The sequence below is a fragment of the Ornithorhynchus anatinus genome, chromosome 12, assembly GCF_004115215.2.
Source record: "Ornithorhynchus anatinus isolate Pmale09 chromosome 12, mOrnAna1.pri.v4, whole genome shotgun sequence".
NCBI classification, from domain to species: Eukaryota; Metazoa; Chordata; class Mammalia; order Monotremata; family Ornithorhynchidae; genus Ornithorhynchus; species Ornithorhynchus anatinus.
Window position 1 is genome coordinate 36761646 of NC_041739.1, and position 17063 is coordinate 36778708.

The window sequence follows — 17063 nt, forward strand, 5'->3', positions numbered from 1 at the left end:
GGAGAGCAGAGTATAAGGGAATTAGCAGACCCATTCCCCGCCCATAAGGATTAGTAAAACGCCTGGCCCTCTCCTGGCCTCTCACCGTGGCACAGATGGAAGCCAAGGCACATCACCTGGGGAGCACAAGCGACCGGGACAGTGCTCGGCACCCAGTAAGCGCTCAGTAAATATCAACGACTGATTGCGGCCGATGGGCAAACGCTAAATGGGACGTGGAGAAGCAGTGTGGCCCAGCGGTTGAAGCACGGTCCCGGAGTCAGAAGGACCTGGGTTCTAACCCCAGCTCTGCCGTCTGTCTGCTTTGTGACCTTGGGCGGGTCACTTCACTTCTCTGGGCCTCAGCTACCTCAGCTGTGAAATGGGAATGACTGTGAGCCCCATGTGGGGTAGAGACTGCGTCCAACCCAATCTGCTTCTATCCACCCCAGCGCTTAGTACAGTGCCTAGCACATAGCTTACTAAAAAATGCCACAATTATTATTACTATGATTATTACGTATGGAGCGTGAGCTTGTCGTGGTCGGGGGACATGTCCACCGACTCTGTTGTACCGTGATAATAATAATAATAATAATGTCGGTATTTGTTAAGCGCTTACTATGTGCCGAGCACTGTTCTAAGCGCTGGGGTAGACACAGGGGAATCAGGTTGTCCCACGTGGGGCTCACAGTCTTAATCCCCATTTTACAGATGAGGTAACCGAGGCACCGAGAAGTTAAGTGACTTGCCCAAAGTCACACGGCTGACAAGTGGTAGAGCCGGGGTTCGAACCCATGACCTCTGACTCCAAAGCCCGTGCTCTTTCCAGTGAGCCACGCTGCTTCTCAATAATAATGATAGTAATAATAATACTGATAATAATGCTTCTCAATAATAATGATAGTAATAATAATACTGATAATAATGATAGTAATAATAGTGATAATAATGTCGGTATTTGTTAAGCGCTTACTATGTGCAGAGCACTGTTCTAAGAGCTGGGGTAGATACAGGGTAATCAGGTCGTCCCACGTGAGGCTCACAGTTAATCCCCATTTTAGAGATGAGGTAACTGAGGCACAGAGAAGTTAAGTGACTTGCCCACAGTCACGCTGTACTCTCCCAAGCGCTCAGTACCGTGCTCCGCACCCAGTGAGTGCTCAATAAATACCATCGATCAACCTGAGTGGAAGGAAGTGGCGATGCTTGGTGAATGCTGGATCTCCAGGGGACGGGCTTCCTCGCCTCGGGCGGGGGCAACGCGAGGTTAGCAGCCAACAAGACCCGGAGTCCTGAACGCCTCCATCCCGGTGCGCACCGCTTCTCTCCCAGGAGAGAAATTACAAACACCGTCATCAATTAATTGATTAGAACCCAGGTCCTTTGGCTCCCAGGCCTGTGTTCTAGCAACTAGGCCACACTGCCTCCCCCACCCCCCGCCTTCTAACATAACCTTAAGAGAAGCAGGGAGGGAGGGAGAGAGGAGCAGGTCTCAAACACCCGCCGAGCGGTCCCGGAAAGCTCCCCATCGGCCCCCGCCCTGGAGCGGCAGAGCCGAAGCCCGACGCCGGCTGTGGAGTGGGAGACTGTCCCGTTCCGGATTGGGGAGGACGACATCTATCCACCAACCAATCATGTTTATTGAGCGCTCACTGTGTACAATAACAATAATAATGATGGTATTTGTTAAGCGCTTACTTAACTGTTCTAAGCGCCGGGGTAGATACAAGGTAATCAGGTTGCCCCACGTGGGACTCGCAGTCTCAATCCCCATTTTCCAGATGAGGTCAGTGAGGCGCAGAGAAGTGAAGTGACTTGCCCAAAAGTGGCAGAGCCGGGATTAGAACCCAGGACCTCTGACTCCCAAGCCCATGCTCTTTCCACTAAGCCACGCTGCTTCCGTGTGTACCGCACTTCACCAAAGGCTTGGGAGTCGACAAGACAAGAGAGTCAGACCGCCGCGTGCCTGCCTGAACTACAAGATGGCAGGACTTAATTTAAGGATCAAGAATTTAGTAGCGTATGTAAACTTATTTCAGATTGAGCCACAACTGCCTCGCTATAATACAGTTGCCGAAATGAAGCTTTATATCTAGAGATAAATGTTTGGCTAACATTCTGCCCGACAGAAGAAACTATCCAAGTTACAAGGGAAAGAAAAAGGAGGAGGGATGGAGAGAAAGGAAAAAGCAAAGCGGTGGGAGGGTGAGGAAAGGCTGCTACCCACTTATTAAATCCAATTGGAGAAAAAAACCAGGCAATTAAATCACACCTTCAGGAAGGTAAAAAAGGCATTCATCAGAATAAACGTCTACGGTCCGGTATTTAGACTTCCTTTCGGTGCGGGTCCTTTGATCACTGCCGACAAGGGCCATAATAATAATTATGGCCTTTGTTAAGCCCTTACTATGTGCCAGGCACTGTACTGAGCGCTGGATACAAGCACATCAGGTTGGATACAATCCCTGTCCCACATAGGGCTCACTGCCTCAATCCCCATTTTTCAGACGAAGTAACAGAGGCCCAGAGAAGTGAAGTGACTGACTCGCCCGAGATCAGACCGCGGACACGTGGCGGACCGGCATTAGAACCCATGACCTTCTGACTCCCAGGCCCGTGCTCTAGTCACTAAACCACGCTGCTCCGCTAACAATGCAGAGAAACCCAATGCGGTCTAAGGACCGTGAACGTGGCTCAGTGGAAAGAATCCATGCTTGGGAGTCGGAGGTCGTGGGTTCTAATCCTGCCTCCACCACTTGTGAGTTGTGTGACTTTGGGGAAGTCACTTAACTCCTCTGTGCCTCGGTTCCCTCATCTATAAAATGGGGACGAAGACTGTGAGCCCCACGTGGGACAACCCGAGTACTCTGTATCTCTTGCAGCGCTTAGAACAGCGCCTGGCACATAGTAAGTGCTCAACAAATATCATCATCATCCACAGGAGATGAAAGGATGCACCCAAATCAGCCCCCAGCCTAACAGAGAAACACGAATCGGTAGGCCCGGTAATTATTCCCAGCCGTTCCCCACGTTACGGTAACATCGGCAGCGCCGGACAGAGGCCCGGGTGACGGACAAGCACCGGGCGAACCGTTGAGCCCGAACGAGGCCGGGCGGGGAGGCTGTCACCGGATAACAGGCTCGACCCCGCCGGCCCACGGCACGTTCCGGGCTCTCGTTCCCTTCTGCCCGGGACCGAGTTTGTTTAAACGGATCAGTTCCCGTGGGCCGGATCCTTCCACATCAACGGGCACAAATCCCTTTTGTCCCTCTCCAAAATGATTGCCATTCAGTCGGACTCACCCACCCACAGACACCGACGTGGGGGCTCTCAAAATGTTTTGCGAGTCGCTTCCATTGCCCCCACAAGTTGGAGGGAACCATCCACCTGGGCAACTGGAACGCTTCCAACTCCCTAAATGGTCTCTGACCTCCTTCCACTTGCGAGGCAGATATCTTTCGGTTTTGCGGTCGGAGGGAATACGAGAAAATACGAATGGACCAAGGTCAGAAATTTTCATTTTGGGCCCCGAAGCAAACGAGGCGGGGCTTCCAGGGACAGAGAGAAAGGAGCACGGAAGAGAGAGGCCGACGGAAAAAGGGCCACACAGATATTGATTTTTTTTCCCTGTTTCCTTCCTCTTCCATGGGCACCCACCCTCTGCTCTCTCTTTCCTCTCCCTCTTCCTCTCCAACCCCACCCACTCGCTCTTTCTCCCGACATGGAGATCGGAGGCCGGGAGGGGAACTGAGGCAATTTTCGGGGGATGAGCCCGAGCTGCCAAGCTGGCTTGTTCTAGAGAAGCGGCATAGCTTAATGGGAAGAGCCCGGGCTTGGGAGTCAGAGGTCGTGGGTTCCAATCATAATAATGATAATGTTAGTATTTGTTAAGCGCTTACTATGTGCAGAGCACTGTACTAAGCGCAGGGATAGATACAGGGTCATCAGGTTGTCCCACGTGAGGCTCACAGTTAATCCCCATCCCGGCTCCGCCACCTGTCAGCTGTGTGACTTTGGGCAAGTCACTTCTCTGGGCCTCAGTTCCCTCATCTGGAAAATGGGTCGAAGACTGGGAGCCCCACGAGGGACAACCTGATTACCTTGTATCTACCCCGGCGCTTAGAACAGTGCCTGGCACATAGTAAGCGCTTAACACATACCATGATTATTATCATTAGCTCAGCGCCTCACCTCCTGGCCTGCGGCGACAGGTGGTGATAAATAATTACCCCTGGGTCACGTCCTCCCGCGGTCCCGGAACGCCCTCCCTCCTCACCTCCGCCAAACTGATTCTCTTTCCCTCTTCAAAACCTTACTTAAAAATCACCTCCTCCAAGAGGCCTTCCCAGACTGAGCTCCTCTTCCCCCTCTACTCCCTCTGCCATCCCCCCTTTACCTCTCCGCAGCTAAAGCCTCACTTTCCCCTTTTCCCTCTGCTCCTCCACCTCTCCCTTCCCATCCCCACGGCACTGTACTCGTCCGCTGAACTGTATATATTTTCGTTACCCTATTTATTTTGTTAATGAATTGTACATCGCCTCGATTCTATTTAGTTGCCATTGTTTTTACGAGATGTTCTTCCCCTTGACGCTGTTTAGTGCCATTGTTCTTGTCTGTCCGTCTCCCCCGATTAGACTGTAAGCCCGTCAAACGGCAGGGACCGTCTCTATCTGTTGCCGACTTGTTCATCCCAAGCGCTTAGTACAGTGCTCTGCACATAGTAAGCGCTCAATAAATACTATTGAATGAATGAATGAATAATTAATGACATTTATCGAGTGCTAAACTGTGTGGAGGGCACTGTACTAAGCACTTGGGAGAGCATACCGAGAGAGATGATAGGCATGCCGATTTGTCCATTCCGAGCGCTTAGTACAGTGCTCTGCACATAGTAAGCGCTCAATAAATACTATCGAGTGAATGAGTATTGAATGAATGTTCCCTGACCACAAAGAGCTAACAGTCTGGAGGTGGAACCCTCGAGCTCAGAAGCTGTGGATTTGACCCTCAGTCTTAATCTGGGGGTGACTCCCCCTTCCCCCCCCCCAATCTATCGAAGTGGTTTCCAAGCATTGGGATAACTTGCATTTCACGGGCCTCAGTTTCCTCCTCCGTAAAATGGGGTTTTCGTGACTGTTCTCCCTCCCCGCCTTAGACTGTGAGCTCTGTGGGCCGCTGAGCTTTAAACGCTGAATGCGGATGGATGCTAGAACGATCCTTGAACTCCAATTAAAACAAAAAGGCAACCAGTCGGTTTAAAAATGAATGAGAGGGCTGGGTCCTGCCAATTCTGCATTTAAGTAAAAACAACCCTGAGAGCAAAGGAAGATGGTGATGATGATGGTATCTGTTGCGCATTTACTGTGTGCCAAACACCGTATTAAGCCCCGGGGTAGATGACAGAAGATAATGATAGATAATGATAGATAATGATAAAGATAGAAGGTAATTTTTATCACCCTATTTTTTTTTGTTAACGAGATGTACTTCACCTTGATTCCATTTATTGCTATTGCTTTAATGAGACGTCCGGCCCCTTGATTCTATCTATCGCTATCGTTTTTGTCCGTCTCCCCCGATGAGCCCGTAAGCCCGTCAATGGGCAGGGACTGTCCCTACCTGTTGCCGATTGGTCCATTCCAAGCGTTTAGTCCAGTGCTCTGCACATAGGAAGTGCTCAATAAATACTACTGAATGAATGAATAATGAGGTGGGGGACAGTCCCCTGTCGCTCATGGAGCTCACGTTCTAAGGAGGAGGGAGAACACTTCTTGAAACCCCGTTTCACAGAGGAGGAAACCGAGGTGCGTAGACCGCAGGTGACTCACCCAAGGTCTCACACAGGAGGCCCATGGCAGAGCCCGGATCATCATCATCATCATCATCATTTACGGGGGGTGTTCAGCGCTTACTATGTGTCAAGGACTGTTCTAAACGCTGGGGCAGATACAAGGTTATCGGATAGGTCCCACGTGGGGCTCACATTCTAAGCAGGCGGGAGAAGGGGCACTGGAACTCGGAGCTTCCGACTTTGACAAAGACTGTGGTCTTCCCACCAAGTCACGGGCAGGGATAATAATAACAATGGTGGCATTTGATAAGCGCTTACTATGTGCAAAGCACTGTTGTAAGCGCCGGGAGGTGACGCAAGGCGATCAGGTTGTCCCCCGTGGGGCTCCCGGTCTTCATCCCATTTTAAAGCTGAGGCCCAGAGAAGTGACTTGCCCCAAGTCACCCAGCTGACAAGCGGAGGAGCGGGATTAGAACCCACGACCTCTGACTCCCAAGCCCGAGTTCTTTCCCCGAGCCGCGCGGATCTGAGCCTCCGGCCAGAGGTGGGAGATACGGGCGCCCTGCCGACAACTAGTCCCTCGGCAATTCTCCAAGCCTGCCCCCGCGTCTCTGCGTCGCTTCCCTTTTGCCTGTCGCGCTTAGTTCTGGACCATACAGACGGTGGCCAATCCAACAAGGGAAAAGCAGAAAACTAATTTCACAGAAGTTTTATACGGAAAGAGAAGTTAAAAAAAACAAACAAACCCCACTCTGCGGCATCTTGAGATTAATAGAGAGGGTCGGAAGATCCCTACTGTACTTTTCCTCAGTGGTGTCCACAGTAATGATAATAATAATGTTGGTATTTGCTAAGAGCTTACTATGTGCAGAGCACTGTTCTAAGCGCTGGGGGAGATCAGGTTGTCCCACGTGAGGCTCACAGTTCATCCCCATTTTCCAGATGAGGTCACTGAGGCCCAGAGAAGTGAAGTGACTTGCCCACGGTCACCCAGCCGACGAGTGGCGGAGCCGGGATTCGAACCCATGACCCCCGACTCCCAAGCCCGGGCTCTTTCCACTGAGCCACGCTGCTTCTCTGTGCGCGGCGGTACACACAGCCGGGTACCGTGGACACAGCGTATACTCTGCCTCCACACTATTTTCTCGCTTTTCGAAGCCCGACGACGGCTCGGAGCGCTTTCCCGCAGAGAGAGCTGCCACTTTTCATAACAACAATGTTGGTGTTTGTTAAGCGCTCACCATGTGCGGAGCACCGTTCTATGCGCTGGGGTAGACACGAGGGAATCAGGTCGTCCCACGTGGGGCTCCCGGTCTTCATCCCCATTTTCCAGATGAGGGAACTGAGGCGAAGTGAAGTGACTCGCCCACGGTCACCCAGCTGACAAGTGGCGGAGCGGGGATTCGAACCCACGACCTCCGACTCCCAAGCCCGGCCTCTTTCCACTGAGCCACGCTGCTTCTCTGCCGCTTTTCATCTTGCTCTGTAGCCTCACTTCAAAACGGGCTTTTAGCATCTCCAGATCTGAGACGCAAAAACCAGAATTTTGTCGGGGCTGTCGTTCCCACCTTAGAGAAAACCAGCACAGCCTGAGCTCAAAAAGCTGTAAATCTCAAACGAAAACCAGGTTATGCTTAAATTTTTAATACCACCCCAATCTCATTAGCGAGTTTGTTGTGGTGGTGGTTTTTTTTTTTAAAAAAACAGGGGATCTGATCATTTCTTGCACTTTTCCAAATGCAGAGACACAGGCCGTCATCAGGTGCCCGGGATCATCACCGTGTAAATTTCATGAAGGTCCAAGAAAAGGCACCAAGTCCTTAAATCAGTGCATCATTGTGTTTTTAAAATCACTTGCCGGAGTCTCGCCCGTTCCTAGCGATCGGAGACGGACCATCTCTTCGTGAAACGCTTTTCATTCCAGATGCGTGGGAGGATGTGGATTTAGAGAAGCAGCGCGGCTCAGTGGAAGGAGCCCGGGCTTGGGAGTCGGAGGTCGTGGGTTCGAATCCCGGCTCCGCCACTTGACAGCTGGGTGACTTGGGGCAAGTCACTTCCCTTCTCTGGGCCTCAGTGACCTCATCTGTAAAAAGGGGACGAAGACGACGGTGAGCCCCACGTGGGACAACCCGATCACCTTGCATCCCCCCAGTGCTTAGACCGGTGCTCGGCACGTAGTAAGCGCTTAACAATATTACTATCGATTAGACCGTAAGCCCGTCAATGGGCGGGGACGGTCTCTATCTGTTGCCCAATTGTCCATTCCAAGCGGTCAGTACAGTGCTCCGCACACAGTAAGCGCTCAATACGATTAATGAATGAATTCAGGCAGCTCGGTGCCCATCGATCAGATCCCGAAACATTCGTGCATCCGAGCGTATTGACTGGGCGCATACTATGTGCAGAGCGCCGCAGAGAAGCAGCGTGGCTCAGTGGAAAGAGCCCGGGCTTGGGAGTCGGAGGTCGTGGGTTCGAATCCCGGCTTCTGCCCCTTGTCAGCCGTGTGACTGTGGGCGAGTCACCTGGCTTCTCTGGACCTCGGTTCCCTCATCTGTAAAATGGGGATGAAGACCGTGAGCCCCGCGTGGGACGACCCGATTTCCCCGGTGTCTGCCCCAGCGCTCAGAACGGTGCTCGGCACCTAGTAAGCGCTTAACAAACACCAACCTTATTACTGAGCGCTTGGAATGGACAGCGGGGCAACAGACAGAGACCGTCCCCGCCCAGTGACGGGCTCGCAGTCGAATCGGGGGAGACGGGGGGGGGACAAGGACAGGACAATTAAATCGCGATAAATAGAAGGCCGGGGACGGACACCTCATTAACGATATAAATAGGGTAATAAAAATCTATTCAGACGAGCAGAGTGTTGAGGGGAGGGGAAGGAGCAGAGGGAAGGGGGGCTCAGCTGCGGGGAGGAAGAGCCAGCCGCCGGGCCATTTCCTCAACGCCTCCTCTTTGCGGAGCATTCATTCACCCGGTAGCCTTTATCGAGCGCTTACCAGGTGCTGAGCACTGGCCTAAGCGCCCGGAAGACCATGACGAAGTAGACGCCAGCCCTTCCCTCGAACAATGTTGGTCTCTGTCAAGCGCTTACTGTGTGCAGGGCGCCGTTCTGAAGATCCGGAGGTGGAGATGAGTATGAAAGGATGATGATGATGATGATGGAAGGGAGGGAGGGAGGGGCGGGGTGGTCTCTCTCTCTCTCTCTCTCTGAGTTGTCCTTGCCACAGCGCTTAGTCCAGGGCTCCGCGCACGGGAGGAGCTCCATCTGTGCCATCGAATGAAGGCTCAGACCGCGAGCCCGGCAATGGGCAGGGACCGTCTCTCTTTCTCTCTCTTATTCATTCATTCGTTCAATAGGGTTTACTGAGCGCTTCCTAGGTGCAGAACACTGTACTAAGCGCTGGGGATGCACAAGTCGGCAACAGACAGAGGCGGTCCCTGCCGTTGGACGGGCGCACGGCCTGATCGGGGGAGCCGGACGGACGAGAACGATGGCGATCAACAGAGGCAAGAGTCCCTTACCGATCTGTCCATTCCAAGCGCTCAGTCCAGTGCTCTGCACGCAGTAAGCGCTCAATAAATACGACCGAACTGTATCTATTTTCATTACCCTATTTATCTCGTTAATGGGATGTACATCGCCTCGATTCTATTTGGTTGCCGTTGTTTCGACGAGACGTTCTTCCCCTCCACTCTATCTATCGCCATCGTCCTCGTCCGTCCGTCTCCCCCGATCAGACCGTGAGCCCGTCCGAGGGCGGGGACCGTCTCTATCCGTTGCCCATTTGTTCATTCCAAGCGCTCAGTCCAGTGCTCTGCACATAGTAGGCGCTCAATAGATACCTTGGAATGGAGGAAGGAAGGAAGGAAAGAAGGGAGGGAGGGAGGGAGGAAGAAAGCGAGGGAGGGAGGAAGGGAGGGAGGGTCGAGCCCCCCTCCCCCAGCTGCCCCGTTGCCGGGGGGGGGGGGGGGATTGGAGAGACGCCCCCGGCAGGAAGGACGGACGGCAGACAGCTGGCCAAAGTTTTCCCAGGCCCGCTCCCCCTCCTCCGGGCCGTCCTCCCGATTCTCCTCCCTCCTCCCCCTCCGGGCGGATCCTCCCGGTGCCCCTCCTCCGGGGAGCCCTCCCGATTGTGCTCCCGCTCCCGCTGGGCGCCCGCGGCGGGGTGTGGGCGGGCGCTGTGACCTGGCCGGCGGGCTGGGGTCCGGCGGGGCGGCGGCGGCGGCGGCGGAGGAGGAGGGTCCGGAGGAGGAGGGTCCGGAGGAGGAGGGTCCGGAGGAGGAGGAGGGAGCGGGTCCACTGCTCCCCGCGCGGCGGCCGCCGTATCTCCCGCCCGCTCCGCCGCCCGCTCCTTCCCGCCCCGACCCGCCCCCCGGGCCACGCCCCGTCTCCCCGCCGGGACACGCCCGTCTCCCCCCTCCCCGCCGGGACCAATCACCGACCGCCCCGCCCCGACAGGCCGCGCCCCTTCTCCCCCGGGACCAATCACCGACCGCCCCGCCCCGCCGGGCCACGCCCAGTCTCCCAGCCGGGACACCCCCATCTCCCCCCTCTACGGGCCACGCCCCCTCTGCCCGCCGGGACCAATCACCGACCGCCCCGCCCCGCCCAGGACCAATCGCCGATGGCCCCGCCCCTCCAGTCCCCGCCCCCTCTCCCCGCCGGACCCCGCCCCTTCTCGCCCAGGACCAATCACCGATGGGCCCCGCCCCTGTCAGACACCCCGGCCCCGCCCCTTTCCTCTTGGGCCAATCACGAGCGGCCTCGCCCCGACGGGGCCCCGCCCCTTCCAGGCCCCGCCCATCATCTTAACATTCCCGCCCCCCCCCCCGCCGGGCCATCCTCCTGAATGCAGGGCACTATACTAAACGCCTAGGAGAGGACAATACAATAATAATGTTGGTATTTGTTAAGCGCTTACTATGTGCAGCGCACTGTTCTAAAGCGCTGGGGGAGACACAGGGTCATCAGGCTGCCCCCCGTGAGGCTCCCAGTCTTCATCCCCATTTTCCAGATGAGGGAACTGAGGCACAGAGAATAATAATAATCATGTTAGTATTAGGCGTTTAGTACGTGCAGAACACTGTGCTAAGCGCTGGAGGAGATACAGGGGATTGAGGTTGTCCCACGTGAGGCTCCCAGTCTTCATCCCCATTTCCCAGATGAGGTCACTGAGGCACAGAGAAGCGAAGCGACTTGCCCAAGGTCACACAGCTGCCAGGGGAAGAGCAAAGGGAGCGAGTCGGAGCGACGCGGAGGGGAGGGGGAGCCGAGGAAAAGCGGGGCTTTAATCTGGGAAGGCCCCTTGGAGGAGATGGACCTTCCCCCTATTTATAAAAAGATTTCCAAGGTCTCCTATCTCGAAATCCAAATCCCCCCACGCATCTTTAATGAAAAGTGTTTGATAAATAGTAATGTTGGTATCTGTTCAGCTCTTACTAGGTGCGGAGCGCTGTTCTCAGCGCTGGGCTGGATGCGGCGTCGTCAGGTCGTCCCACGTGAGACTCACAGTCGATCCCCATTTTCCGGATGAGGGGACTGAGGCCCAGAGAAGTGACTTGCCCACACTCACCCAGCTGACAAGTGGCCGAGCCGGGATTCGAACCCATGACCTCTGACTCCCAAGCCCGGGCTCTTTCCACTGAGCCACGCTGCGAAGGCCTTATAAAGGCCTGTTGGATAATGGCGGTCAAGTCCAAGGCCCCTCTTGGCCCTGACCTGTCGGCTGGTGGTGGGCAGGGACTGTGTCCGTTTATTGTTGTGATGGAATCTCCCGAGCGCTTAGTACAGTGCTCTGCACCCGGTAGCGCAGTGTAGCACAGTGCCTGGCACACAGTAAGCACTTAAATACATTAAAAGACACAACGGGGAGAGATTTTCCCCCGGAGCACTCCGCCAGCACCGTCACAGTGAGGAGGAGGAGCGGGAGGAGGAACTCTTCCACCTCCTCTTCTCACTAGGGAGGAGTGAAGAAAGCAAGAAAAGTGGCTCCTTTGCCCAATCTAAGAAAATTCATTCTCTAGTATTTATTGAGCGCTTACTATGCGCAGAACACCGTACTAAGCGCTTGGAATGGACGAATCGGTCACGGGGACGGTCCCCGCCCTCTTGTATCCGAGCCATCCGTCACGGGTGCTTACTGGACTTCGGCCTCCCGTGTACAGTCCGTCAACTGTATTCCAATCAGACCGAAACCGCCCTCGGGTAGACCGGGAAGGAAGTGGCTACTGAAAAGAGCCGCCCATCCCAACTCGGGAACAGTGGGGGCTTGGAAAGCGGCCCCTCGCTTCTGCTCCAACGCTCCGCAACATCCCTTTGTATATTTTCCAAGAACGGAAAATATACATCCCTTTGTATGTTTTCCAAAAGATCGCCTGGGCAGAGCACGGCGAGGCTTGGGCTAAATCGTTTGAGATCTTCTAAAAGCCTAAAATACCCAAATGACCTTTTTGTTTTCGGATCCAGGCCTTCCCTAAGCCCTCATTTCCTCTTTTCCCACTCTTGGTTCACCCTGACTTGTTCCTTTTCAATTCTAGACTATAAAGCTTGTTGTGGGCAAGGGAATGTGTCCGTTTATTGGTACGGTGTACCCTCTCAAGTGTTCAGTACAGCGCCCTGCAACCGGTAAGCCCTCGATAAACACGACACTGAATGAATGAATGATTCACCCCCCCACCCCTCACGGACATATCTGTAATCTATTTATTTATATCAATGTCTCGTCTCCCCTTCTAGACTGTAAGCTCACCGTGGGCGGGGAATGTGTCCGTTATCCTATTGTGCAGAGCGCCGTTGTACTCTCCCAAGCGCTTAGTACGGTGCTCTGCACCCGATAAATATGACTGATTCTGAAAAAATCAAGACCCTGACCTCCCTCCCCGGCCCATGGTTCCACCTCATATTACTGCTCGATTTAAATACAGGTAACGAGAACCATTCGGGGAATTCAGATTCTCCTCTTGCAAAGTAACTTTTTCTGCTGGGTGCCCCGGCTTTGTTATAAAATGAAAAATACTAGCGTTCCGGGCTTTCAACACCGAGGACCCGTCCGTGGCATTCTCATAAGGTCACTCAAGTCAGTCGGTCGTATTTTCTGAACGTTTAGTGTGGGCAGAGCACTGTACTAAGCGCTTGGGAGAGTAACAGACTCCTTCCCTGCCCACCACGAGCTGCCCTGGTCTTCCTCGGGACAGCGTTCTACTTTCAAGGATCCCGACTATTTCGTGCGCAGCTTCGCCAAGATGAAACCAGCAGACAGAAACCAAACACAGTTCAACAGATATTTCACGAGCCCGAAGACCCCCCCCCGAGACGCTTCGACACACAAGGTCAAGGCGGAACGGCGTTTTCCGGGCGGCGAAACGACCGTCACCTTCGAGTGGAAGGTAATAACGTCGACTGCGACACCCAAACAAGCAAAATATTTTTAATTAGTAAGCTGATCATAAATAAATCCACCTCAAAGATTGAACGGAATTACAAAGAGTTTTGGGTTTCTTATGTGGACTCAATTCTTAATGTGTTAAATCAGTCATTTTCTACCTGGGACAAAAAAGATCTGTCATCAAACACCCAACGACGCAGCACACTAAGCAGTTCATATTCTGTAGTTACATTTTTACATTTTTTGTTTTGTGTGGTTTTTATGTTTGTGTTTTGTTTTGTTTTTTTTACAAATGTAACATTTATGTACAGTATATATTTTATTTCTACAGGTCATATATTGAAATCCTCTAGGCTTTCACTGGGAAAAATGTTGAAATCGATGAATACGAATCATTCCTCGTTAAAAAGTAATTCATATAAACAAAAATTATGGTACCGCTGCCTGATGGCATCTGTCAAAGTTCAAGTCCAGAAATGTTCTATTAAATGTAAGAAAAAGACTTTTATCTAATTTTACATTAAGAAATATCATTCCACATAGCTACGTCAATTTGCCGGCTTGCAATAAACAGAGCGCTCTACTGCTGCACTATCAGAAATGTGTATAAACCACTTGAAAATGTAGTTAGTGAAACAGCGTCATCATTGCTATCCTTTTTATTTTAGGCAGGCGAAAATCCATCCGGTTCTTCGGGGTTTCTTTCTTTTGCATCCCTTTAACTGCCAAAGCCTCAGACAGGGTGCTGTGCACTGTGTTTTGGGGGGGTGGGGGTGGGGGAGAAATGCGTGCTTTTTAAACTTCCTAAATGCTCTTCTGATAGTTTAGTCCTGAATCTAAGGTCGTGGATTATTTTCTTCCGCTTTGTTCCTTTTCACTTGCACAGCTGCTGCTGAACATGAAGCAAAAATTCATAGTAAGAGAATGCAGCTTCCGTCCTGTCTTCCACTAAATGGTGAAAAAATTCAGTCTTAGCAGGACTCTCATCTCTGAAAAAGGAGAGAAAAACATTTCAGCTCAACGATGCTCGTTCCAAAAAACCACAGCAAGCCTGACGGGAAATATATTGAAAATATTACTCTGTGCCGCTGATCTTTAACAACTTCTCCCACATACAGAACTGACTTTCTACAGAAACCTCTCTAGATACCAGAGTTAACAACTCCTTAACATGAGAAGCAGCGTGGACTAGTGGATAGAACATGGGCCTGGGAGTCAGAATAATAATATTGATAATAAGAAGAAGAAGAAGAATAATAAGAGAAGCAGCGTGGCTCTGTGGAAAGAGCCCGGGCTTGGGAGTCAGAGGTCATGGGTTCGAATCCCAGCTCTGCCACTTGTCAGCTGTGTGACTGTGGGCAAGTCACTTCACTTCCCTGTGCCTCGGTTCTCTCATCTGTAATATGGGGACGAAGACTGGGAGCCTCACGTGGGACAACCTCATTTCCCTGTATCTACCCCAGCGCTTAAAACAGTGCTCTGCACGTAGTAAGCGCTTCACAGATACCAACATTATCAACAAGCGCTTACTATGTGTCAAGCACTGTTCTAAGTGTTGGGGTAGATACAAGGTACTCAGGTTGTCCCACGTGGGGCTCACAGTCTCAGACCCCATTTTACCGATGAGGTGACTGAGGCACCGAGAAGTCCAATGACTCGCCCAAAGTCACACAGCTGACAGGTGGCGGAGCCGGGATTAGAACCCACTACCTCCGACTCCCAAATCCGGGCTCTTTCCACGTTGAGCCATGCTGCTTCTCTATCCTGGTTCTGCCGCCTCAGTTACCTCATCTGTAAAATGAGGATTATGACTGTGAGCCCCATGCGGGACAGACTGTGTCCCACCTCATTTCCTTGTATCTACCCCAGCACTGAGTACAGTGCCTGGCACATAGTAAGCACTTAACAAACGCCATTTAGTTTTTAAAAAACCCTCCTGATAATAATAATTATGGTGTTTGTTAAGTGCTTACTGTATGCCAGGCATTGTACTAAGCTCTGGGGTGAAAACAAGCAAATTGGGATGGACGCAGTCCCTGTCCCACACGGGGCTCACAGTCTCAATCTCCATTTTCCACCTGAGGTAACTGAGGTAGAGAGAAGTGAAGTGACTTGTCCGAGGTCACAAAGCAGACAAGTGGCGGAGCTGGGATTAGAACCCGTGACCTTCTGACTCCCGGGCCCGTGCTCTCTCCGCTACGCTCCTAAACATCAACATTTTAAAATGAACACTGAGTTTTATCAACTGTGAGCCCCGTCACTGGGCAGGGATTGTCTCTTTCTGTTGCCAAATTGTCCATTCCAAGCGCTTAGTACAGTGCTCTGCACATAGTGAGCGCTCAATAAACACTACTGAATGAATGAACTGATCGACGGTACCCACAGACCTTCTCCTGTATACACGACCCTCTACCAACCATGCAGGAGAACACAGGAGGGATAATAAAAGGCACAATGCATTCCGTCGGATTTATTGAGCGTTCCCCGTGTGCAAAGCACTGTACTAAGCGCTTGGGAGAGTACGCTATAACAATAAACAGATACACTCCCTGTCCAAAACGAGCTCACGATCTCTGGCCCGAGGGAGCTTACAGTCTAACAGGAGAGACGATCACAAAAGAGTTGATAGAAGGGAGTGGGCGTCAACGGGAGGACAGAGTAAGCAAAGGGCTACGCACAAAAGGGCCGAGGGAGATTGGGAGCCAACTGGGCTGCAGAATTGTTGGGCTGAGAGTTGAGAGGACGGGCTCTGGAGAGAAGAGAAATCAGGAGGTTGGAGGAGGTGGGATTTCGGGGGGCGGGGGGAGAGGCCCCGGTGACGAGGAGAGCCGAGCTGGTCATTTGCAAGGGACAGGGAATTCCCGGGCAGGAGGAAGCGGGAGAAGCAGGCAGGCCGGTGGGGAACGAGGGACGTGAGAAGGTGTCTTGGGGAGCAATGGAGAGTCCGACCTGGTGACTGACGAGTGGCACGAGGCTTGATGCATCCCTCTCACCCGACCCACACATTCAATCTGTCACCGACAGATCCCGTCGGCTCAACCTCCACGACGTTGCTAAAATCTGCCCGTTCCTCTCCATCCAAGCACTTATCCTAACCCGCGCGATCACTGAATCGGTCGCCTCGCTTTCTGTCCCTCCCCACTCCAGTCCATACTTCTTATTTTTCAACAAAAACCTGCAGTCCACGGTCCCCCCGCTTCTCGAGAACCTCCAGTGGTCGCCCATCCGCGTCCGCAAACACAGACTCCTTACCGTCGGCTTTAAAGCCCTCAATCACCTTGCCCCCTCCTACCTCAGTTCCCTGATTTCCTACTCCAACCGAGCCCGCACACCTGGCTCCTCTAACGCCAACCTACTCACTGTAGCTCGATCCCGTCTATTTCACCGCCGCCCCCTCGCCCACATCCTGCCTCTAGCCTGGCACGCCCTCCCTCTTCACCTGCCCTTAAGTCCGTATCTGTTATTTACTTGCTTTGACATCCGTCTCCAACTCTAGACCGTGATCGTGTGGGCCGGGGATGCGTCCCCCTACTCCGTTACGGTGTACTCTCCCGGGCACTTGGTACAGCGCTCCGCACACAGGAAATGCTCAATAAATACGACCGATTGAGCGATTAATTGAGAGTGGAGAGGGAAGAGGGAGAGTCCTGATGAGAGTAACTTAAACGGTCAGACGCTTCTGCTGGATGCAGGGAGGACTGGATGACTACTGAAGGTTTTTGAGGAATGGGGAGATGATGATGAGATGATGCGGAATGGCATTTCTGAGACACGATCCAGGCAGTGCAGTCTGGAGAGAGATCACACGCTGGACAAGGAATAGGTCGGCTACATAGTACTCTCCCAAGTGCTTGGTACAGCGCTCTGCGCTCAGTCAGCGCTCAATAAATCTGCCCGG

At 52.7% G+C, this 17063-nt stretch overlaps 2 protein-coding genes across 2 annotated transcripts in view; both read right to left on the minus strand.

Annotated features, from left to right (window-relative positions):
• The window catches only part of MCUB (mitochondrial calcium uniporter dominant negative subunit beta), a 61650-nt gene extending 51654 nt beyond the window's left edge, over positions 1–9996 (minus strand). The window contains exon 1 of the mRNA XM_029077036.1: positions 9967–9996. The gene's annotated coding sequence lies outside the window, so the exon portion shown is untranslated. The remainder of the gene's footprint in view (positions 1–9966) is intronic.
• A 3195-nt stretch (positions 9997–13191) lies between these two features.
• Positions 13192–17063, minus strand: part of SEC24B (SEC24 homolog B, COPII coat complex component) — a 102133-nt gene continuing 98261 nt past the window's right edge. Inside the window, 1 exon segment of the mRNA XM_039913680.1 lies at positions 13192–14154. Within this exon segment, the coding sequence (XP_039769614.1) occupies positions 14040–14154 (115 nt within the window). The 3' untranslated portion in view covers positions 13192–14039.